The sequence below is a fragment of the Chelonia mydas genome, chromosome 2 (assembly GCF_015237465.2).
Source record: "Chelonia mydas isolate rCheMyd1 chromosome 2, rCheMyd1.pri.v2, whole genome shotgun sequence".
In the NCBI taxonomy this organism is placed as follows: domain Eukaryota; kingdom Metazoa; phylum Chordata; order Testudines; family Cheloniidae; genus Chelonia; species Chelonia mydas.
In genome coordinates, this window is record NC_057850.1 from 234,363,134 (window position 1) to 234,387,696 (window position 24,563).

At 37.0% G+C, this 24,563-nt stretch overlaps 1 protein-coding gene across 16 annotated transcripts in view; it reads right to left on the reverse strand.

Annotated features, from left to right (window-relative positions):
* Positions 1-24,563, reverse strand: part of PARD3 (par-3 family cell polarity regulator) — a 645,228-nt gene that overhangs the window by 269,456 nt on the left and 351,209 nt on the right. For 15 of the 16 annotated variants that reach the window (XM_043541461.1, XM_043541458.1, XM_037890968.2 and 12 more), the window contains 2 exons: positions 10,678-10,769; positions 3,994-4,077 (listed from right to left, as the gene is read on the reverse strand). In XM_043541461.1, the coding sequence (XP_043397396.1) occupies positions 3,994-4,077; positions 10,678-10,769 (176 nt within the window). Of the gene's footprint in view, positions 1-3,993; positions 4,078-4,216; positions 4,229-10,677; positions 10,770-24,563 lie in introns of all 16 variants that reach the window. The other variant, XM_043541455.1, reaches the window with a different exon arrangement.

Consider the following 24,563-nt stretch of genomic DNA (forward strand, 5'->3'; position numbering starts at 1 on the left):
TTTTGGGTGGTCATTAGCTTTGTTTGTTTTATTGAGTAGTGCAGTAATACCAAGCACAGCCTCCTTTGAAAATTAATGAATTGACTATTCCTGCCCTCCCCGCCATTCATCTTTGCCACTTCTGTTTAAAAAAAACAACACATGCATACAAATAAGTCTTTGAAGATGCAACAGTTCAGCTCTCAACTGAGACACAGGCAAGTGTCATTGAAAGTGCATCTAGTCCAGTTTGAGTGGATGTTTCTGAAAGAGATTATGTCCCCTTCAGAGCTAAAACTATTAATTTTTCTCAGTATAGTGGCCTGACCTGATTTATGCAGCCTTTATAGCACTATTATGAACAACACAAAAGCTGACAATCACAACGTGGTAAAGTAAATGCTATATTGGTTAGCCCATAAAACAGGGTGAGCTTTTCAAAAGACTTCCAAACCACACCTTAGCTCTACTGTATGACAGAAGTACAATGTAATTTGAAGGGGACAGCAATGAAGACTATACTCACTATGTTACAAGTAACTTCTCAATTATTCTAAAGGCGTGTTTTTAAAAAAGAACTTCTCCAAAATTCCCCGCTGAACAAGTATGTCTGTGTGAGTTGTGGTTCTACTGGTGTTATGGATAAAGCCTTATTCTAGCATTCAAAGGATTTTGGCCCAGTGACTTATGTGATCTTCTTCAAGTCAGTTAATCATTTGGTGCCTCAATTTTTCACTTTTACAATCGAGATGGTAATATTTAGCTACCTCACAGGAGTGTTCTGGGGATAAATTCATTCATGTTTGTGCTCACATACTAAAGAAATGGTAAGATACATAATACATAACTAAATGTCACTGCATAGTAGTTTTGCTTTGGATAAATCAAAATGTAATCTTTTGCAACGTTAAGCTTATATATTTATTATGAGTTTTATATGTTTTTTGTCAACTAAGAAGTATTTGGATTTTAGTACATTCTCTTTTTAGAAGTTTAAATGGTGGGGTTTTAATAGCTTAAGCATAAGTAGACTGAGAAAGAAGACAAGACAGAGGTCAGCGACCTGTGAAAATCACCACTAGAGTATTCTAACATTTGCATTTAGAGATTATAAAGACTTTGGGGCCAAGAGGGACTGCAGCATTAAGGAGCTGGAAAATTTAAAGTGCAGACAGACTGTAAAGAGAAATAAGGCAATCATAAGAAGCTGGGGATTGGGAAAACTTTGACTATCATGTTCTAATTTAGATGCAAGGAATTATGGGTTGAGACTTTCCTGAAACACAAACTAGAATTATTGGTACTATGTGTCATCCAGGGGGGATTATTAAACACAACCTGGTCAGTTTCAATGTGTCAATTAGTTTGATCCATAACTTTATCTCCGACTCTTTTCCAATTATTAAAGTTCAAGTTCAAAAAGTGTGGCACACTTTGTGGACATTTGCTTTTATTAACACAACAAAAATTCCTGGAGGAGAAATAGCTGAAGAGTACACTGTATGCAGGGCCTTTGATGCTTCACAACATACCTGGCATTCTTAAAAAATAAATCAACTTTATTTAGTCATTATGTACAATATAAACAGTTTAAACTTTACTTTTTATTCTTGACACCCATATTACGAGCTTGCAACCCCCAATCGAGTCTCTACTCACTGAAGTAATTCCACTGATGGTAAAGAACTACTATGAGTAAGTGCTTGCAGAAGTGGCTGAATTTTTTTACATGAAAAAGAAATATTATTTCAATATGAAGTGACAAAAATTACAATATAAAACTCATTTTTACAGGTGAAATATCGCCTGTACACCTCAGTGTAAAAGCCAGCGTTTCGGGGCTCCCCTAGTATAGTATTAATGATTAAAGATGATCAAAAAAATTAGTTGGTTGAATAACCAAAACTAAACATATTATTTTTCATTAGCAATACCCTTAGAGAGCACCCATTCAATAGCTTATCCAAGTTAATAACTATGGTCACCTATCTTTCAGCAGGCACAAAATCAAGAAGTAAACTCACGGCCTTTTCAACTGATATTTTTATTATAATTCCACTGACTTCCTGAGTGGAAAATTCCTATAGAATTTAACAGAAAAATCTCTACATTTTTTAACCATCTTACAAAACTTATCACTGAATTACATCCTTTTTACTGACTCATTATTAGATGTGGTAGGTTTTTAAGAGTAATTTTTATAAAAACCTCATTATTCCTATAAGGATTGTTGATCTAATCCCTACTTTTTCCATGAGGGTTGGTTACATGAAAAGAACTGATTGACAGATGTCAGAAGACCTAGAGTACGTGTGTTTTGAGAGATTTTTTTTTTTTTTTAAAACCACACAGCTTTATTAAACTAAATATCACCCTGATTAAGAGGTAGCCAACAATTCTGATCTGACCCTCCCATCTCTTCCAGCGCTGTCCATGGCCTAGATAACGATGCAAAATCACAGCATGCTATTACCTCCTGTCTTTATTTATGAGGTTGTGATTAAAACATTACCACTCTCATATCTGCTGACTGAACTTACTGAAGATAGGGTCAGGTCACTCACGGGAAGAGAGAGTCACCATATTATGACAGTTTGCTCTTACCTCCTGAAATCCTCAGGGAAAGTTGCCTTCAGTTCAACAAAATTATTAGTTTTGTCACAGTACTACATGTCAGTATAGCTACTGAAGCATAAAGGTTAAAATAATAATCAGAAAAAAAGTTTTTAAAACCATATTCCTCCTCCTATTGTAGAAGAAAAAATGTATATCGTGTGAAGAGCACTTGATATAAATATCTGATACACAGTAAATTACACTTGCTTCTATGACAGGTTTCAGAGTAACAGCCGTGTTAGTCTGTATTCATAAAAAGAAAAGGAGTACTTGTGGCACCTTAGAGACTAACCAGTTTATTTGAGCATGAGCTTTCGTGAGCTACAGCTCACTTCATCGGATCCATAGCATATCGTGGAAACTGCTAATCAATTTAAACTAAAATTGCTGATGGATAGGCAGACTTGTAAGAACATAATATCCTTTTCATCCTAAGATTACACTTTTTTAAATGTATTGTTTGGTCCTTTTTCATCAAAAAAAGCAGAAATAGTGAATGTAATTACACTTAAAGATAAAGGTAATCTCTTCCACCCCAAAATAAAATCCTACTTATATTCTTGACAGATTGACTCCTTTTCAGTATGCCCACAAGCTTTAAATCTCCCACAGTGAATAATGATTGGTAAAAAAGTAATAAAATTTTCCTGAGAATACATTAATGTTTCGATTAAGGATCCTAAATACTAAAATTCTACTTCAGCAAAGCAAATGCTATAAATGGAGTGTTCTGTTTACTAATGTAATCCTGAAAGTTATTATAATGTAAATCACCTGCATTGCATTCATTGTTCTGGAACTTAAGAAATTCTTGCCTTTTGTCACGTAATGAAATTTAAGACTGTTGTGGAGAATACATGCCTTTCTCCAACACCTCAAAACCCCATACTGTATGCCTTTCTTGTTTTCCTTTCAACACAGTGAATGCTATTTAATATTACAAGGACTGAAATTCTTTTTCTTTCAGTCTTGCTGATCAAATGCACGTAGATGTAGAATTCTCTGGTTTAGAATGCTGCTACTTTGGTAAATAGGAGGGAAATGATGCACAAATACTCTCCTGAATTAAAGGGGAAAAATAACTTTATGAGAGTCTGAAGGAAATAATTCATATCTTTGCAATTCAAGTTTCCATCAAGTCACAATACAATTTCCATTATAAGTTAAGGGACAGATTCTGCCATCTTTCTTCCCCTTATGTACTGCCTTCGTACAACAGTGTACAGAGTGAGTAAGAGTGGCAGAATGTTTCAATTATTTTAAGTCAGGAAAACTTCCTCTTGAAAAAAAAAACGTGGTATTTCAACTAGAACCTACAGGCACCTATACAAGAGTAAGCACAGCCAAGATAAAACACAGCAAGTTATGATTCGATTAAAATCTTACACAATACATTACCTTCCGCCTCTGGCACTGAAAGGCACTACATGGATTCCCAAAGGCCCGCCGTCATTGGAGACTTCTACGAGCTTTACCATATCACTGTGAGACAATGATGAATGAGGGAACATGAACATGTGCCGTAAATGAACGAAAAAAACCCATACATACGCACACACACAAAACAGATATTCCAGAACTTAAGCAATGGTGATGAAAGCAATGTTGAAATACTACATACCTGAATATTAGTCTGATCGCATGAAAGGAGATCAATCATCAAAAACAATTCCATTAATAACTCAAATGAAAAGTGAACTAGCCCTTTTGGTAACCTTAATCAGCTACATGAATTACAAACTACACAATGGCACAGTTTTATATTTGGGTTTGGGGCTTTTTGTTAAATTTAAGCTGTCTTGTCTTCAGGCAAGTGGAGGAATTTTTATTTATTTTTCAATTAATGTGTCAAATATGGAACAATCAATTTTTCTCAAAAACTATAAAGGCTGTTACTGACCCTATCATACTTCCTTCAGCTACCCCAGTGAAAGCCTGCTCTAGCCTTTAATGTTAGTTTAGGCATTATCTTAAACTATTCAAAGAGGACAGTTTAAGTTTTAAATGGTAAACCTCCTTCAGTTTTGCAAAACACTAACATCATTTGATGTCTTGTGTTCCCACAATTTGCCTACAGTAGAACCTCAGCGTTATGAACACCAGAGTTACAAAGTGACCAGGCAGCTACACCTCACTTGAAACTGGAAGTACACGATCAGCAGCAGAGATAAGAACAAAAAAGCAAACACATTACATTACTGTGTGAAACGTAAACTACTAAAAAATAAAGGAAAAGATTAAAAAAAGATTAACAAGGTAAGGAAACTGTTTCTGTGATTGTTTCATTAAATTAAGATGGTTAAAAGCAGCATTTTTCTTCTGCATAGTAAAGTTTCAAAGCTGTATTAAGTCAATATTCAGTTGTAAACTTTTGAAAGAACAACCAAAATGTTTTGTTCAGTTACAAACAACCTACATTCCCGAGGTGTTCATAACTTGGAGGTTCTACTGTAGTGAGCTTACTACAATTATTTCTGTTTGCTATGTGTATTTATAGATCTATATTTCTGTCTTCTCAAAGAAAATGTTTAATATGCCATATAGTCAAGCAGAACTAGTTCTGTGTTTTACTTTTTGCTTTGGAAAGAGAAAATCAAATAAGCCAAAGGTCCAAAAAGCTCAAGAAAAGATTTCTGAAGGAATCAGAAGTAAGCCTGAAGCAAATCCTGAGTTCAGAACATCCACACATTTTGGGGATGTTTGGTCTGGGAGCCAAAAGCCATAAAACATTACAAGCTGTAGACAGACTAATCATCAGTCAAGACCCCAAATCTAAACACTCCAAAACTCTGGGAACAAAAGCTCTGAACCCAAATCTGAACTTCTGGTTTTTGCTGGCCTCTAGTACTGTACATATTTCATATTCTCTGGTGCTATATACAGTACATTTGACAGTTGGCTTGCCTCTTGTATAAGGACAAACAAGATTTTACCTACAGTCAGTACAGATACACATGGCCAGATGCAATGGCCTATGGATGTCATGAGGGGACAGACCCATCACTGCCATGCCAAATGACACCATTTTATCCAAAATATCGTGCCTGATACTGGACAGCATGACATCATTCAGAGGAAGGTTCAAGAAACCCCAAAATGGACGTGATGGAGTAACCTGACCTTAAGGGATTTTTCTCCTCTTACATCTGTCAGCTAGAGACTGCTTTATGTCTCTTCCACATTTTTTTAAAATCCTACATAAATTATACGTAAAGTGGCCTCATAATCTATATAAATGTCCAATCTTTTTTTAAAATCCTACTAAAGTCATCTCTCTGTGGTATCATGTGACAATGAATTCTACACGTTAATTGTGTATTGCATAAAAAAATATTTTCCTTTAGCTGATTTGAATTTACTGCCTTTGGCTTTAATTGAATCTACCTTTTTAATTATATAACAAAAAAAGATAAATGTACCGACCTTTCTATCATATTTGTTTGGTATAGCTTTATCTCATGTCCCCTTCTCTAAACCACACTGTTCCCATCTTTCCAAATTACTCCATGGAAATGTTTCCATGCCTATGTTCATTTTCACTGCCCCTCTGTTAGCACTATGACTTCTTTGAGATCGGATGACCAAGAACTGATCAATTCTCCAGATGATGGTAAACCACTGATTTACTTGAGAGCATTATAATATTCAGTATTTTTTGCTGTCCCAATCTTCATGCATCATAACAGTGTTTGATTCCCACTGCACATGAGCTGTGCACAAGGTCTTCCAAGAATCAACTAAATCCAGAAAGTGTTGCAAGAAGTACCTTTTGCTCATTCATAGAATCATAGAATATCAGGGTTGGAAGGGACCTCAGGAGGTCATCTAGTCCAACCCCCTGCTCAAAGCAGGACCAATCCCCAATTAAATCATCCCAGCCAGGGCTTTGTCAAGCCTGACCTTAAAAACTTCCAAGGAAGGAGATTCTACCACCTCCCTAGGTAACACTTTCCAGTGTTTCACCACCCTCTTGGTGAAAAAGTTTTTCCTAATATCCAACCTAAACCTCCCCCACTGCAACTTGAGACCATTACTCCTTGTCCTGTCCTCTTCTACCATTGAGAATAGTCTAGAACAATCCTCTCTGGAACCACCTCTCAGGTAGTTGAAAGTAGCTATCAAATCCCCCCTCATTCTTCTCTTCTGCAGACTAAACAATCCCAGTTCCCTCAGCCTCTCCTCATAGGTCATGTGTTCCAGACCCCTAATCATTTTTGTTGCCCTTCGCTGGACTCTCTCCAATTTATCCACATCCTCCTTGTAGTGTGGGGCCCAAAACTGGACACAGTACTCCAGATGAGGCCTCACCAGTGTCGAATAGAGGGGAACGATCACGTCCCTCGATCTGCTCGCTATGCCCCTACTTATACATCCCAAAATGCCATTGGCCTTCCTGGCAACAAGGGCACACTGCTGACTCATATCCAGCTTCTCGTCCACTGTAACCCCTAGGTCCTTTTCCGCAGAACTGCTGCCAAGCCATTCGGTCCCTAGTCTGTAGCGGTGCATTGGGTTCTTCCGTCCTAAGTGCAGGACCCTGCACTTATCCTTATTGAACCTCATCAGATTTCTTTTGGCCCAATTCTCCAATTTGTCTAGGTCCCTCTGTATCCTATCCCTGCCCTCCAGCGTATCTACCACTCCTCCTAGTTTAGTATCATCCGCAAATTTGCTGAGGGTGCAATCCACACCATCCTCCAGATCATTTATGAAGATATTGAACAAAACCGGCCCCAGGACCGACCCCTGGGGCACTCCACTTGACACCGGCTGCCAACTAGACATGGAGCCATTGATCACTACCCGTTGAGCCCGACAATCTAGCCAACTTTCTACCCACCTTATAGTGCATTCATCCAGCCCATACTTCTTTAACTTGCTGACAAGAATACTGTGGGAGACCGTGTCAAAAGCTTTGCTAAAGTCAAGAAACAATACATCCACTGCTTTCCCTTCATCCACGGAACCAGTAATCTCATCATAGAAGGCGATTAGATTAGTCAGGCATGACCTTCCCTTGGTGAATCCATGCTGACTGTTCCTGATCACTTTCCTCTCATGTAAGTGCTTCAGGATTGATTCTTTGAGGACCTGCTCCATGATTTTTCCGGGGACTGAGGTGAGGCTGACCGGCCTGTAGTTCCCAGGGTCCTCCTTCTTCCCTTTTTTAAAGATTGGCACTACATTAGCCTTTTTCCAGTCATCTGGGACTTCCCCCGTTCGCCACGAGTTTTCAAAGATAATGGCCAATGGCTCTGCAGTCACAGCCGCCAATTCCTTTAGCACTCTCGGATGCCAACTTGTCTGGCCCCATGGACTTGTGCACGTCCAGCTTTTCTAAATAGTCCCTAAACACCTCTTTCTCCACTGAGGGCTGGCCATCTACTCCCCATGCTGTGATGCCCAGTGCAGTAGTCTGGGAGCTGACCTTGTTCGTGAAGACAGAGGCAAAAAAAGCATTGAGTACATTAGCTTTTTCCTCATCCTCTGTCACTAGGTTGCCTCCCTCATTCAGTAAGGGGCCCACACTTTCCTTGGCTTTCTTCTTGTTGCCAACATACCTGAAGAAACCCTTCTTGTTACTCTTGACATTTCTTGCTAGCTGCAGCTCCAGGTGCGATTTGGCCCTCCTGATTTCATTCCTACATGCCCGAGCAATATTTTATACTCAACTCATTATAGGTTGTTGTATATCCTTCTGTTCTAAGGAACACATTTTGCTTTGTTCTCAGTTCTGAGGGCAGAGAGGAATATAAGAGTGGCAATCCATGTGATGTAACTAGAACTTTTGTAAGGGATATGCAATACTCCATAATCCAATAAAACTGGACACCGAGGACAAGACAGTTTCCATAACCAAGCCCCAGATTCTGAATTGCTTAAACCATAGAGGACATCCTTTTTCCCATGATCTATTCAAGTTTATTCATAGCTTCTGCTCCCACAACTGCCTTTCTTCTGCAAACAGCCAAAACTCCCAGATCCTGAGCCCCATAAAATGGACATGGAAAAGTAAAGGAAAATTTGTCCTTGCCTAATCAATTTAGGTTTAGGATTTCTTGAACCTTCCTCTGAATGATGTCGTGCTGTCCAGTATCAGGCACAACATTTTGGATAAAATGGTGTCATTTGGTGTGGCAGTGATCGGTCTGTCCCCTCATGACATCCATAGGCCATTGCATCTGGCCATGTGTATCTGTACTGACTGTAGGTAAAATCTTGTTTGTCCTTATTCAAGAGGCAAGCCAACTGTCAAATGTACTGTATATAGTACCAGAGAATGTGAAAAATGTACAGTACTAGAGGCCAGCAAAAACCAGAAGTTCAGTAACAGTACATCTACACAGCAAAGAAAAACCCAAGGCACTGAGTCTCAGAGCCTGGGTCAATTGACTCAGGCTTGTGGGGCGTGGGCTGAAGGGCTAAAAACAGCAGGGTAGATATTCCCAAACTCCAAGACCCTCCCCCATCACCAGGTTTCAGAGCCCAGGCTCCAGCTTGAGCAGGAATGTCTACTCTGCTATTTTTTGCTCTGCAGCCCAAGCCCCACAAGCCTGAGCCAATTGACTCGGGCTCTGAGACTCGGTGCCATGGGTTTTTCTTTGTAGTGTAGACATACCTACAGTGGCATTCACGGTACCTGCGCCATATCACACAGTTCATTTTGCTCCTAACCCTGAGATTCCCACATGAAAATGCAAAGCACTCACATGGTATTAAGTGCTTGTCTACACCGTGTGGCAAGGCACACTATATGGGGGTTGATTTGTAAAGTGCACCAATGTCTTGCGCACTAACTGACCTGTGTAGACTCTGCTGGTGTGCACTAAATGCACACATTTCCTAACACGCTCTAACGTAGCACTGTTTGAAACAATCCTATATTGAAGTCCACTGGAGAACTTTTAGCAAATACCAACAGGATCTACATGGGCTAGTTAGTGCCCAACACGTTGGTGCACTTTAGAAATCACACCCCCGTCGTATGCACTGCTGCACCCTGTGCACAAGCACTAAGAAAGTTCCCACTACATTTTTAACTGATGTGTTTTTCTGAGCTCATCTCTAAGCATACAGGAGAGGTGATGTTTAAAAAAAGAAAGAAAAAAAGAAGATAAGATAAGATGTTGGTACAAAAATCAGTTTAAAGATAGAAACAAGCAGCATTATATTTGATACAAAATTTTTATATACTCTAATTAGCAAATAGTATTTTGAATTCATAATACTTCATAAAGTATTTTGCAACTAGGATATGAAACACGCTATTGTTTAATGCAAATTAATGCACTTATTATAATACTTAACTCACTCTCTTTAATCCCTATAACAATCAGCAGCTCTACAAACAAAAGGAAGAATTTTAAAATGTTCGGAGCATAATGGACCATTTCCCAACCAACATCACAGCCAGGTCTGGGTCAGGTCTTTGTAATGAAACTCAAAGGGCAAAACTCCCTGGATTTCAGGTTTCATCATAAAACCATCAGTCACTGAATCTTTTCTAGTGTGAAGGGGAGTTTCAGGTTAGGCTCATCACCAGTGTGGAGTTCTGTTTTGTCTGGGTAGTCCTCCCCTGCAAAACTCCTCCTTTCCTGTGACTTGTTTACTGCATTTATGAAAGGTATAAAGGTCTTTAATACCCAAAGTCTCACCTGCCAATATTTTGGGACAGCCAGTTGGGCCCATTCCTTCCCCCATCATTAGCACCAAACCCTAAAATGCCCTAGGGTTAAGCATCTTCTGCGGAGATAGACCAATCTACCCACCCAACCATACTATAGCAATGGCTCTGAAAATGCTCTATATCTCTGCTGCTGAATCACTAGTCTGGACCCTTTAACACTGGGTCTAAAAGATGCCCAAGGTGCAAAGGGCAAAAGGAAGGACCTGTTTTATGCAGAGTTGCAGTCAAAATAAAATGCATGTTACATGCTTTGTTTTGTTTATTGTTTATTATTATTTTTATTTTTGTTTATTGTTGTGTTTTGTTTATTATTATCATCAATCTGGTGACAGTAAGAATTCTTTACTACTCTAAATCTTACTGTTAAAAATGATGGAATTGCAGCAGTAACTTACTCTAAGGAAAAGTTGGTGGTGATCTCCAAACCACTGTCTGCATGTCCAACTGGTTCAACTCTGCTGTTGTCCTCCTCTGTCCCATCTTCATCCTGGAAGTAAAGAAGATGTTCTCCTTTAATATTCCAATTTTTAAATTGCAATTATTATATCCAAAATGGAAATATATACTTCAAAGATCAAAAGTCTTGTTTAACATTACAAGCACAGTTACTTCATCGCTGTGGCTTTTCTGTAACATTTATCTAGAGAATTGTTATCATAATGCACTGCTAGAGTTTAACAGTAAGTATGAAATGACATGGAAGAAAATCCATATTAAGGTAAATAAGGTTTTAAAATGTTACACAACATAAATGCATAAAATAAAGAGGTAATGCACAATTTGTTGACTAATGAATCTAGTCCGGTCATTAGGCAGCTTACTAAAGGACTTAAATAAAGAGATACATTCAACTTCAATGCTAGTTAATTTAAAAAGAATAAGTTAAAAGTTGTAACAGGTACTGCATCTGCTTCTGAATTTCTTTCCCATTTATTCTCTCCAAGGTTGTTTTCTGAAAAGCTCCCATAAATATAAGGGGAAACTAACTAATTATACAGAGGAAACAGTGAAAAATGATTATCCTAAAAGTGCTGTCAAATGCACTAAGTGATCAAACCAAAAAGAACTGGGGAAATACACCTATATATAAAATCTCTTTCAGATTTGTGGCAATCTAAGCTGTAACATGTAATAACAGTAGGTAAAATAATATCACAGAAATATGATGTTTTAATTTGACAGAGTCCCTTTAAAATATTTAGGGCCAAATGTTGGACGAATTTATGTCTCATGTGATTTCACTAAATTAAATGAGGTTTAAATTGGTGCAGTGTTTGCATCCCAGTCTTGCAAACCCTTCTACACATACATAATCCCATTGAAGTCCATACGGATTCTTTTCCTGAATAAGATTCTGCAGGATCTGGCTCTTCGCCATTAAATTATAGATAGATTTTTTTTGCAAGTGTATTTCAATTACTGAAATAATGGAATTACTAATGCCAACAATGCCAACTAATCTCACATAACAGTGCATTATTCCTGAACAAAGTACAGAGAGTTTTATATATTGTTTACCACAGAACTTCATTAACAGAATTGAAAGGTATTTATGGCTTCAAAGAATGAAAAAAAGCTCTGTTAATTGATTGATTTTACTTTCCAGAAGTGCAAATTAAAAATACATATATTATTCACTGTGCCTATAATTTTTAATGTCAGAATTGGGAATAGAGTACTTCCAAATTTAGACCAATGTAATTAAAGGACTTCCATTAGGAAAAGAGAATCAAAAGCATTTTTATAACTATGTGATTCAATAGAAATTTATGATTTTAATTACCCATGTGACCAAACAGAAGTATTATATTGTAATCAGCACAATTCAAAGCACGGATTTAAATTCCATTGGCAGAGGCATCAATCAGCAAAATGATAAGTGATGGGTTATGAGTTCAGCACACAGATCCAGACAATATATTAAATTATTGAAGAGATATTAAAGCAAGGCAGAGGCATTCAGTAATGTCCAATTGACATTTTGTCTGAGAGTCCGCAAAACTCAGAGGCTGGATGCACTGAGCTTCTCTGAGTCGTAGGTATGCTTTGTGCATCCTGGATAGCAGGGCACTGCTTGAAGCCAAGCTACTTGAAGATTGATGATCCTATGTTTTGAGAGGCTATAATATGCACTTCTTAGTCATCTATCTCTCAAGCACCAGGCAAGTAACACATTTCAAAGGTTAACCAGCATCTTGAACCTGCCTAGAACTGCTTTATGAATGTAAACTAGAACTCCAAACCAGATATTTTCTATACAGAAAAAGCTGTTTATAAATCAATTGTAAAGGATAACTACAATGTAAGTCACAAATATGCAGTAACAAGTTTTACCTTTTTTCAGATTTATTGGTCTTAATGAAAACTGCAACTATATATCAGAATATGGTAAATTTTGTATAACTGAAAATAATAGGTAAGGATCATAGACATTATTTACAATTACAGGTGGTGTACAACAATGTATACATTGTGGAATGCAGAGTTGCTTTAAACAAGCAAAAAACAGGACATTTAGATTTGTTACTCACATAAACAGTACCTCCTCCCCAGATTTGATATATAGTGTCATAGCACATGGTGTTAAAATTAATGTCTTATGTATGTCTACAATGTAGCAGAGTCAGTTACTGTAGGAATCATCTCTTTGAATTTCAGGCATGCACAGACATGCGCTCTACACAGGTATGTGGAGTCACACACACCAACAGTCAGCTGCTTTTATTTCACTTTGTGTGGCTCTTGGTGATGCTTATATATATCTGGAGCTGTGTAAGGTGATAAATTTTTAGGTGATATAATTATCAACCCATAGTCTAAATAAACCCAGTAGGTAAGGGAACATTTAAGATGCAAGCATTGCTCACCGAAATAGAGATAACCACATGTGATCTTAGTATTATTATCTACCGTGTCCTTCTCTCTCAGCCCCTCCTTTTAGTTTGCCGGATCGTTTGTTGTTTATTCATTTAGATCTCAATCCACCAAACTGAAGCGCACACAACTTTACTCACATGAGGAGTCCCGTTACAGTCCCTGGTACTTTTCACAAGGATAAAGCTATACACATGCTTCAGTGTTTGTAGAATTGAGGATCTTACATTGAAAGTTTTCTAGACAAACACTCTACCTTTATCTGGTTTATAAACAGCCATGAATGTTTATGGTTCTCTGTAACCTTCATCATCATCAGAGAATGACAATATGCTCAACATGCGCAATACATGTCTTTGAAACACACCTTCATTCTTTCTCTCATTTCTACTCCACACATAGAAACGGGACATTCCTTAGTGAACACGATAAGTTTGTACATTTGAAACAAAAGAGCTTTTCAGTTAGCCAAGCACAAGAAAAAATATCAAGAAACCAAACTTGGATAACTCATGGAGAATAGAATGTTTGGTTTTTTTTTTTTTTAATCAAAAAGTTACCATCTGATATAGGTGCTTAGACAGAAAGTGTATTCTCAATGCTAGCTACAGCACTACCACCACAATGCCATAATCAACAGATGCATCCTTTAAAAAAAAATTATTTAATACTGCAGTAATCAGGAACGCTTTTTCTTCCAATATAACACAGATTTTGATATACATGGAACCAAATGTACAGTAAATTGGACACCTGCAGAAGCATGTAACTTGAAATTCTGATGTACTAAGCAAAGTAAATAGCTGTGAAAATCTCTGCATCAAGCAACTATTTCTTTATTTGGAAAGTAGTTTTCTTCCTGAAAGGCAAAATCCACCTGTATGTGCTATTACTGAGGTAAACTAAGGAGAAGGCACATTACATTTAGTGGGTCAAGAAAGTTACAGAAACTCAGCTTCTGATATTCTCTTTGAAGCATGTTTCCCACGAAAACATATTTGTACGAGTGCAAGGCAAACCTTCTATTTAGTACCACTAGTAAAATATTATATATATAACAACAATATGCTACATCAAAAGAATAAGCATTTCAGTGTAATTAAGAAACAATATGGTAAAAACTTTGTGCAGTGACAGTAATAATTTTTTTGTGACCCAGTTAAAAAATTTTAAGACTTGTGACCCAGAGTTAACTGGATAGCCTCGATTGCTTTCAGATACATTATGTGCAATTGCTCTTAATCATGTGAAATCAATTAATAAGCTTGTGCATATGTAGGCAATAGCAGATTCTTTCAAAGCACATGGTTATAGATCTGCACTCATGAATCAAGCCCCTAAATATGGAAACATAGCACTTTTTCAGAAAAGTAATTATTTTTCTATCATTATTGTACTAAATTTTATAATAAAACTACTCAAACACTGAAAATCAGCTAAGTTGACCAAACTGGGCATTTTAAATTCTGAGGAATCTTAATGGATGAACACAAGAGGGGATCCAGTCACTGAAACTGCATGGTAAAACATTTCAATAATTCTATTTACACAGCTTAAGTAATTATTACACACACAAAAACTACATTAAAAGAACAATGAAGTTACAAAGTCAAGCACTCAAAAGTCAGGAAATACCAGAATTAAGGTTGCCTGTGCAACCTTAATTCAGACCGTTTGTGCTTATACTTTATGATACAGTCTTTAATTACATGATCACATTCTATTGTTTTCATGGGACTCTTGCCTCATTCAATGCACAGCATAGACCTGTCCTGGGGATGCATCAGGGTTGTGTACTAAAGGAGGCAGTGATCTATAGGACCTCTGCTTCATTTGTTGAAGAAGCTGATAAGAGAGTAATGAACAAGGCAGGGGACTTCAGGATGAAAAAGGATGAATCTCGTGATTAAGGTAGTAGAATGCTGTCCTGAAGAAGTATATTCTATCCCTGCCTCTGCCATCTGATGTTACTCAAGTCACTTAAACCTGGGGTCTAAGACGCAGAAATGCTGAGCTCTCACAGCTGCAACAGAAGTCAATGGGAGCTGTACTTCAAACATATAAAGTGTGGTATAATGCTCACTCTGAAAAATCAGGTCCTAGGCATCTCTGAGCACTCAAATTGGTGGGTACTTTTTATCTTAATATTTCTGTGCCTCAGTTACCAGTGTGTGAAATGGAGATACTACCACCTCCCTCCTCTCACTGGGGTGGGGTGTTGCAAACTTTGTAATATTTAAAATCTCCAGCAGGAGTGCCAGAACATCCTCCACCTCGCCTCTTCCACTCGAGGCCCCACCTTTGCCCCTCAAGCCCTGCCCCCATCGCTCACTGCTCTTCCCTTCTCCTCACCCTCATCCAGGTTGGGAGGGAGCTGCAGCTGACACAAGTAGGAGGCTGTCCTGGCTGAGTAGGGGCTGGCACAGGTGACGATCCGGTGCCTCCCCACCTCCCCGACCTGTGGTGACCGGACACTGTCAGGTCCCCTTTTCTACCAGACTTTACGGTTGAACACTGGGCACCCTGGCTACCCTATATTGTGAAAACAAATTAATTAAAGTTTGTGAAGCACTCAGACACTATAGGGATGAGTGTCACAGAAAAGCCCATGAGAAAATTAATAATTCTGTCTTCAGAGCAGGATTTGAATAGCATGCAGTAAATAAGGCATGAGACCACAGATTGAACAAGGGGAAAATATATTGAATAGCTATTCAGTAAGGGAGCACCACCCATGCAGTGCACCGAATGAGGCAGAGGTCCTATGAAAAAATTGTATGTGATGATTAGGGCTGTCAAGCGATTAAAAAAATTAATCATGATTAATTGCACTGTTAAACACTAATTGAATACCATTTATTTAAATATTTTTGATGTCTTCTACATTTTCAAATATATTGATTTCAATTACAACAGAATACAAAGGGTACAGTGCTCACTTAATATTTATTTTTATTACAAATATTTGCACTGTAAAAAACAAAAGAAATAGTATTTTTCAATTCACCTAATACAAGTACTGTTGTGCAATCACTTTATCATGAAAGTTGAACTTACAAATGTAGAAATATATACAAAAAAACCCTGCATTCAAAAACAAAACAATGTAAAAACTTTAGAGCCTCCAAGTCCATTCAGTCCTTCTTCTTGTTCAGCCAATCGTTCAAACAAGTTTGTTTATATTTGCAGGAGATAATGCTGCCCACTTCTTGTTTACAATGTCACCTGAAAGTAAGAACAGGCATACACATGGCACTGTAGTAGCCGGCATCATGAGATATTTATGTGCCAGATGTAGTAAAGATTCATATGTCCCTTCATGCTTCAACCACCATTCCAGAGGACAGGCATCCATGCTGATCATGGGTTCTGCTCGATAACAATCTAAAGCAGTGCAGACTGATGCATTTTCATTTTCATCATCATTAGTCAGATGCCACCAGCAGAAGGTTGATTTTCTTTTTTGATGGTTCAGGTTCTGTAGTTTCCACATTGGAGTGTTACTCTTAAGACTTCTGAAAGCATGTTCCACACCTCATCCCTCTCAGATTTTGGAAGGCACCTCAGATTCTTAAACCTTGGATCGAGTGTTGTAGCTGTCTTTAGAAATCACACATTGGTACCTTCTTTGTGTTTTGTCAAATCTGCAGTGAAAGTGTTCTTAAAACGAACATGTGCTGGGTCATCATGAGACTGCTATAACATGAAATATATGGCAGGTAAAACAGAACAGGAGTCATACAGTTCTCCCCCAAGGTGTTCAGTCACAAATTTAATTAACACATTGATTTTTAACAACCGTAATCAGCACAAACGCATGTCCTCTGGAATGGTGGCTGAAGCATGAAGGGGGATAGGAATGTTTAGCATATCTGGCACGTAAATACCTTGCACTGCCGGCTTCAAAAAAGCCACGTGAATGCCTGGTGACATTGTAAATAAGAAGCAGGCAGCATGATCTCCAATAAATATAAACGAACTTGTTTGTCTGAGCGATTGGCTGCACAAAATGTAGGACTGAGTGGACTTGTAGGCTCAAAAGTTTTACATTGTTTTGTTTTTGAGTGCTGTTAGGTAACAAAAAAAAAATCTTCATTTGTAAGTTGCACTTTCAGGATAAAGTAATTGAACTACAATACTTGTATGAGGTGAACTGAAAAATATTATTTCTTTTGTCATTTTTACAGTGCAAACATTTGTAATAAAAAATAGAAAGTGAGCACTGTACACTTTATATTCTGTGTTGTAATTGAAATCAATATATTTGAACATGTAGAAAAACATCCAAAAATATTTAATAAATTTCAGTTGATAGTCTATTGTTTAACAGTGCGATTAAAACTGCGATTAATCATGATTAATTTTTTTAATCACGATTAATTTTTTGAGTTAATCATCTGAGTTAACTGCGGTTAATTGACAGACCTAAGGATGATGTAATTAAAGACTACCATAATGCATATGTTCAAGGATGCTGAATTAAGGATGCACAGGCCAACTTAATTCAGGCATTTCCTAACTTTTGAGCACATGACTTTGAACTTGATGTTCTTTAATTTTTTTTCCATGTAGTAAATATTGAGCACACAGGAGAGAGAGACTCCTTGCTCACAGTTCCAGTGCATAGCCCAGCGGCATCAGGGAGCAATTATTACAGACAAAGTCCAGCTTCTGCACTGTAGTCCTGGGATGGAGGGTGCAGTCCCATCTATAATACAGTACAAATAACCATAATATTAATGCATGATGGGTCTATCCACCATATGCATGTCTAAAAAATAACCTTTTTGATATACTGATTTCAACATATTGGAAAGATTAATCAAACTTATTTTTATGGCATCTGTTCTTGTAATATAATGAAATGAAGTAGTATAAATGATCTAAAACAAGAACCATGACGTGGAATACTCATAACAGAAGGTGAAGTGTTCTACTAACAGATTTCACTGTAGAGGAGAACAGACTGTCATTAAAAATAATTCTTAAAATATTGCACAGAAGCAAATTTTATTTCAGCTGGTAAACACAAAGTAAACATTTTGTTTCCAGTACTAAAATAACCCTACTACTCTAATCCTTATTCCCCAATTTTGTGCTGTTGTGCTTAAGTGTAATGATTATTTTGCTTATAACAGGTGAGAGATGCTGTATTGGCTATTAAATTCTGAGCAGTGTTTTATAAATGTTTGTTTGGACCCCTAAGACATGAAGTAGGTTCTTTCTCTTTATGATCAGGTTTGGTGGGAAACAGCTCTTTACAGACCTTTTTCCAGTATCTTAACTTGCACAAGTACACTAGCCTCAAGCTTTCGTGCTAATGTTCTCACTTCCTGATTAACTGCTGAATCTCCAGAGAAGAACAATTTTCAAATCTGAATGGTTACAAAGATAACATGAAAAATGGAAGCTCTTGAATAAACACAGAAACAAAACAAAAAATACAAATTCTCTTTCACAATTAGAAAGGTGCTTTTTTGCAATCCATATCAGGCACACAGATGTCATTGGTGATGGGCAGAAAATAAGAAACCAAAGAGACCCTAAATTAAAACCTCACACACTCCCACCACCAACCCGTGCCCCCCCCCACCCAAACCAGTCAATAGTCATTTTTGTTAAGTTATATCCTTCATTAATCTCAGATTACTTTTTACTTGTCAGCTTTCACAGGGGAAATAAGCTGCACCACAGAAAGGACTGTTGCAGCAGGTATGAAGTCTCTGCATGCCTGAAAGCTCCAGGAGGAAGACCAAACTGTGACTGAATGGCACAAACTAGACCTATATTTGTCCTCTGATCATATATACTAGAACCCCGGTATCCTGAAGGTCACAATTTATGACATTTCACCGGTAATCGCTGTGGACCTATTCTCTAATGTGTATGTTGTATAGCACCTCATCACACATTTAGCCATACTGACTTCAATGGCACCCCTCGTAAGTATTGCTCAGGCACATTATCAGCTACCCCTCTTGAGGCAGCAGTCATGGAGAAAGAGGGTTTGAATATACAGTACTGGATTGTACTGTGGTTGTCACTAAATTCCAGTAGAACCTCAGCGTAGAAATAAACAAACATAGTAGAACCTCAGAGTTATAAACACCTTGGGAATGGAGGTTGTTTATAACTCTGAACAAAGTGTTATGGTTGTTCTTTCAAAAGTTTACAACTGCACATTGACTTAATACAGCTTTGAAACTATGCAGAAGCAAAATGCTGCTTTCCTTTTATATGTTACATTTAGCCACAGTATTGTACTTTTTTCTTTTAGTATTCTCTGCTTCTGCCTGATTGCGTACTTCCGGCTCCGAATGAGGTATACGGTTGAGTGAGTTTGTAACTCTGAGGTTCTACTGTACCAAAGATTTAAGTTTGGCAGGTTACACCAGATATTTTCGTATTTGAGAATTTGATTTGTGGCTGTGATGCCAGTTCTGCTACTTAAGACAAAAGATTGCCTCTGAGAAAAAACAGGATGTTAATGAAACAAACAAACAAAACCAAATTAAGAAATGTTATAAAAGAGCTTTATAATGAAAAAGTAGGTGTTCATGAAAAACATGTGGCAAGAATCTTTATTTTTTTTATGGTGAACTATTAAAAATGTAATTTCTGGAGAGTTTTGTTGGCTCTGAGGTTTTTCCTCTCACCTCAGGACAAGCGACGGTTCGTAAAGGAAAGAGCAGTAGCTAGGTGTCTTGGGACTTATTCAGTGTGATCCTTTCAAAGGACAAATGTATAGGTAATTTCTCATTGTCTTAGCTATGAGTGTTTCCCACATACCTCTGTATATGTGAGGAAGACAATACTGAAGTGAGATCTTCTTCCCATCACATTCAGAAACTTAATGATAACCAGAAAATGCAGCACAGCCTTAGTAAGATGAAAATCAACTCATAAAAACCTGCTCCAAAAGAACAAGCTATAGTGCCAGGAAAAAAAAAAATCTTTGTTTAACTACATATAACACAAAAGAAACCTACATATACACAACCTGGAATGCATGACAAGAGACTTGGAGATGTCCCAAGTAACTAGAAACAGCTGGACTTCTCAGCTCGTTAATAGACCTTGCAGAATAGACACACTGAATGTGATCTGCCTGTACTTTTATCAAATACTATTGCATAGTAAAGTCATGTAATCAGCTTCATGGGGTTGCCTTGCGGATCTCATGTGGCAGAACCAATTTCAGGTTAGCTATTGTTGCTGACATATCTCTAATAGATGGGGCTTTAACACTGACCTTAACCTGACAGCTTGCCAAAGAGCTACAACAAAAAACGCAGTAAGACTCAGATGCACACTGGCCTAAAGTGTTTGTGTCAATAGAAATACACACTTAATAGACTTTCTAATAGTCTTTGCTCACCAGTGAAGAGAGAACACTGCAAAATAAGAGACTCCATAAAGCTCTAATATTCTCAGCAAATCTGCAATGGAGTGAGCTAAGGGTAGAAATAATAGAAAGATTAATATGCAGCTCCTTCACTGCTTTCCAAAGCAATGCTAGTTATAAAGTGTAAGTACATTTGAATTGTCATGGTAATATATTGTAAAATATATTAGTCACTAACGGCCAAATTGTGATACCCTTTCACACATTGAATAGCACTTTATGGCATTAGTAGTCCCATTGACTTCAATGTGACTACTCATGGTGAAAAGTGCTATTCACCCTGAGTAAGTGTATTGCAATCTGATCCTTAGTGATTGTATGATCCAGGATTATTGAAAAAGAAGACAAGAACTAAATGGATAAAAAGAGTGAAATACAATCTCACCCCTGCAGATGCTTCTGCCAGTTCAGGTGTGAGGCATATTTGAAAGGATCATTCTAGTATCACTCCCCCACTGTTCATAAAACAGGAACACCAGAGCTCTCAATATTCAGCAACATTTTGTTTACTAATAATTGTAATGCAAATGGTGTTAGAAATTACATGCCTGATACTTCACTGCCCTGTACCTTGAATACTCATTTATTCTTATGTGGCATCTCCATTATTGGAGGTTTGCAACTATGGTATCCCATTCTGTATAATCCTCTGCTAATCTCTTTGTGGATTAATAGTCCTTTTGATACACCCAAGATACCGCATCATGCATTCAAGATCTTCTTTTTCTACTTCCTGTTCCGCTGCCATAAACTTGTGTCATCCGCTGATCCTCTTAAAATGCGTCCTCAAATCGTAACATTCTTTTCATAAGCTGTCTGAACTAGCATTTGCATAGTTCCAATCATCTCCAGCGCTTTTTCATTGGTTACAAGGTCTATTTATGGTATTTTCAGAATTCTTGTTACACCATAATTTGCTGTTTCTTTATTATTAATTATCTGAATGTACACATGCCTCAGCCGTAATTTAACACAAACCAAATGTAAGTTTTCGAGAACTTAGTCTTCAGATTTATATCCCTTCTCATCAGATGTTATTCGTCTAGAATGTCTTTCACTCTTCCTATCGTGGTGCTGACTTCAGTATCCAATTCTGCATCTGCTGTAAGGATGTTTCCTAAATAGCAATAATTTCTCACTTGCAATATAGCCATGTAAGTCACTGGTATCTTGCAAGTTTTCAGGATCCCACCATACAACCACAGATTTGGTCTTGTCCACACTCAACTGTATACCATATGCTTTGTCATATTCATATATAATCTCCTCTATCATCATCAGACCTTCTTTGGAATCAGCCAACAAACTGTGTCATCTCCATAGCAAATGTTATTCACCCTTTTTCCATTAATCTGAACACCTTGTATATTCATTAATACATTCTTGTGTCCTCATTCACAAACTGCAAAGTAAGTGTAAAATGTGCCCAAATCAGGCCAATTCTGGGATCAATAATACTGACAAAATGCTGTTTATTAAAGCCTTAAGAAAATAGGTCTTTTGGCCAGAACATGTTGCCACAAAATGCTTTAGCCTGACTAAGTCTGTATCAGATGTGTTTCTTCTTCAGCCATCTGATAACATTTGGTATCCCTGACCGACTTTTTAGCTCTTTTACTGGAAATAATGCAAAATCATTTTTGACACAAAACATCAAGAAAATTAGCTATTATAATTATTTTATGTCAATAACTCACTTGTAGAATAATCCACAACCATAAACAAGTTAAATGGTAAAAAATCTTTTCTTAGGGTTTACATTTATTAGTATATGCACATTTCAGTGTTGGTAGTGACACCTATTGGTGAGCCCACTACAGTATGTTTTTGAAAAATGATGAGATGACAGATAAGGAATAAGAAAGATGGCATGTAATAGGAAAATACTGATCTTTATTGTGCTAAATATTTCAAATATATAAAATGCAGCATAAAAAACACTCTCAGAAATTTCCAGTGTATCTAAAGTGCTTTCTAGGAGATCTGATTAATATAAAATTACAGGCAATTCTTTTTCATTATTTCACAAGTATTTATTTTGTGGTATATGTATTAGACCTATGTATAAATATTAATATTCCATCAAATTGATCCGTCACTTGAAAATAAAATGGGCTCATTTCATATAATTACATTGTTGCAGATTTTTAATACACTTTCTATTTTTATATAAAGTTCCACAAAACAGTGGATTGTGCTACTTAAATAAATTAAAAACAAAACAAAAAAAACTTTAGCCTTGACCTCAGGATCAAACCTGATCAAACCTCTGGCATTGCACATTCTTGATGTGCAATTTGTAGACTAACATATGGAATCTATCAAGATCTGTCTGTGTTAACTAAATAGTGGGGTCAACATTTAAGACAGACCAATAAAGTTATGTTTTGCTGTTATGAAAACATGGGACAGATTTTTAGATGGATTTAGTTGTGAACATTACACAGGGCTACAGTTACAGTATGGTCTATGATACATTTACCTAGGAAGGTTTAGTTCAAATATCAAGCCTGATATAAATATATATAATGCTTTTACTTTTTATCCAATAGGGCAATGGAGACACAAAGTCATTTAACTTACCTCAAGGTCACTCAATTATTGTATGTCTCAGAATGAATTAGAACTCAAGCTCCTCTTGAGTCTAATAATCAGATGACAACTTCCCCAATGACTCATTTGAAAGTTTAAAACAAAATGTTCACATTAGATTGAAAATGTCTTAACTGAAATATTCTGCAAACTATTGTATTAAGATATATTGCTAAACAATTTAACTGCATTCATTTTAGATTTCCAGATCTGTACCTTATTTCAAATCAAAGCACGTATCTAAAAATAAAATAACCCAAACAGTTTCTGTCAGTTGTTGCTGAAAGGTGTTAAAAGCAAGTACAGTTCCTATCAAATATAATGCATTTTATCAGTGCAACAAGTAGGCACCACAGCTACTTAAACCCATCAAACACTAATATTGGAGAACTTTTGGGGGGAAACACATTTTTGATTTTGATGACAGAACTTTGCAAAATGAGGTTCCTAAATTTGTTAGCTAACATTGTCCCTGCTTGATGTTAAACTAAGCTGGAACTTTGTTACAGGGAACACAGCAAAATCCATGTTTATTTTGTATTAAAATAAATAGTTACAAACTTTTTGTCACATTAATACTTATGAAGAAGAAAGATCTCATTACAATCTCTATAAAAAGGGCTAGTGTGTTCAAGAAGCAAAAAGAAAAACATTCAAAAGGGCTTGATGGTAGCTTTGGCAACATTTTTTTTTTTAAAGGAAGAAAAACTGTGTTCAAAGCCAGTATTCTCACAAGCATAGCGCATCTGTTTTCTCTGTGAAGTACAGTACTTGGAAAAAGTAGGTCAAGTTAGGCATGTCCATTAGTTCTCCTATAAATAGACTACTTTGAGTTCACCTTCTCGTAACTAATGCAGAACAACAGAATTTTTAATATTTTTTTGCTTCAATCTGACAAAGTTTGTTACTACTATAGTTAAAAAAAAAAAAGAGAGGGGGGCATCTAGTTCCATACATTCAATTGGGACACATTTTCTCTGCAGAAAAACAAATGTACAAGCCTTCACCTATAAGTTTAGAGATCTGAAAGATTTCTGTAGAGATGCATTATATATGAGTTGCGGTGTCTTCTCTTGATACAGAGACCAAGGAGAAAACAATTGGCATAAATCACTTCACACTTTTGCTGTAACCGTTGCTGTATTATTATTCACCTCAACTTTTAAGGACCATGGCTACATTTTTCCTTATTCTTGAACTAATTTTTTTGAATACAAAATAGCATTTCTTATTTGGAAACCTGAATTTGTCATTAGATAAATTTCAAATAGGTCTCATGACTCTTTTATCCTTTTTATTTTAATCTGAAATAGTCCCTAGTTGCCTGATTTGCAGATCTGTATCACTATGCAAGGTTTTCACTGGCTTCAGTTCAGTTTGATCCCCTGGAGTAGTGAATGTAAGAATCAA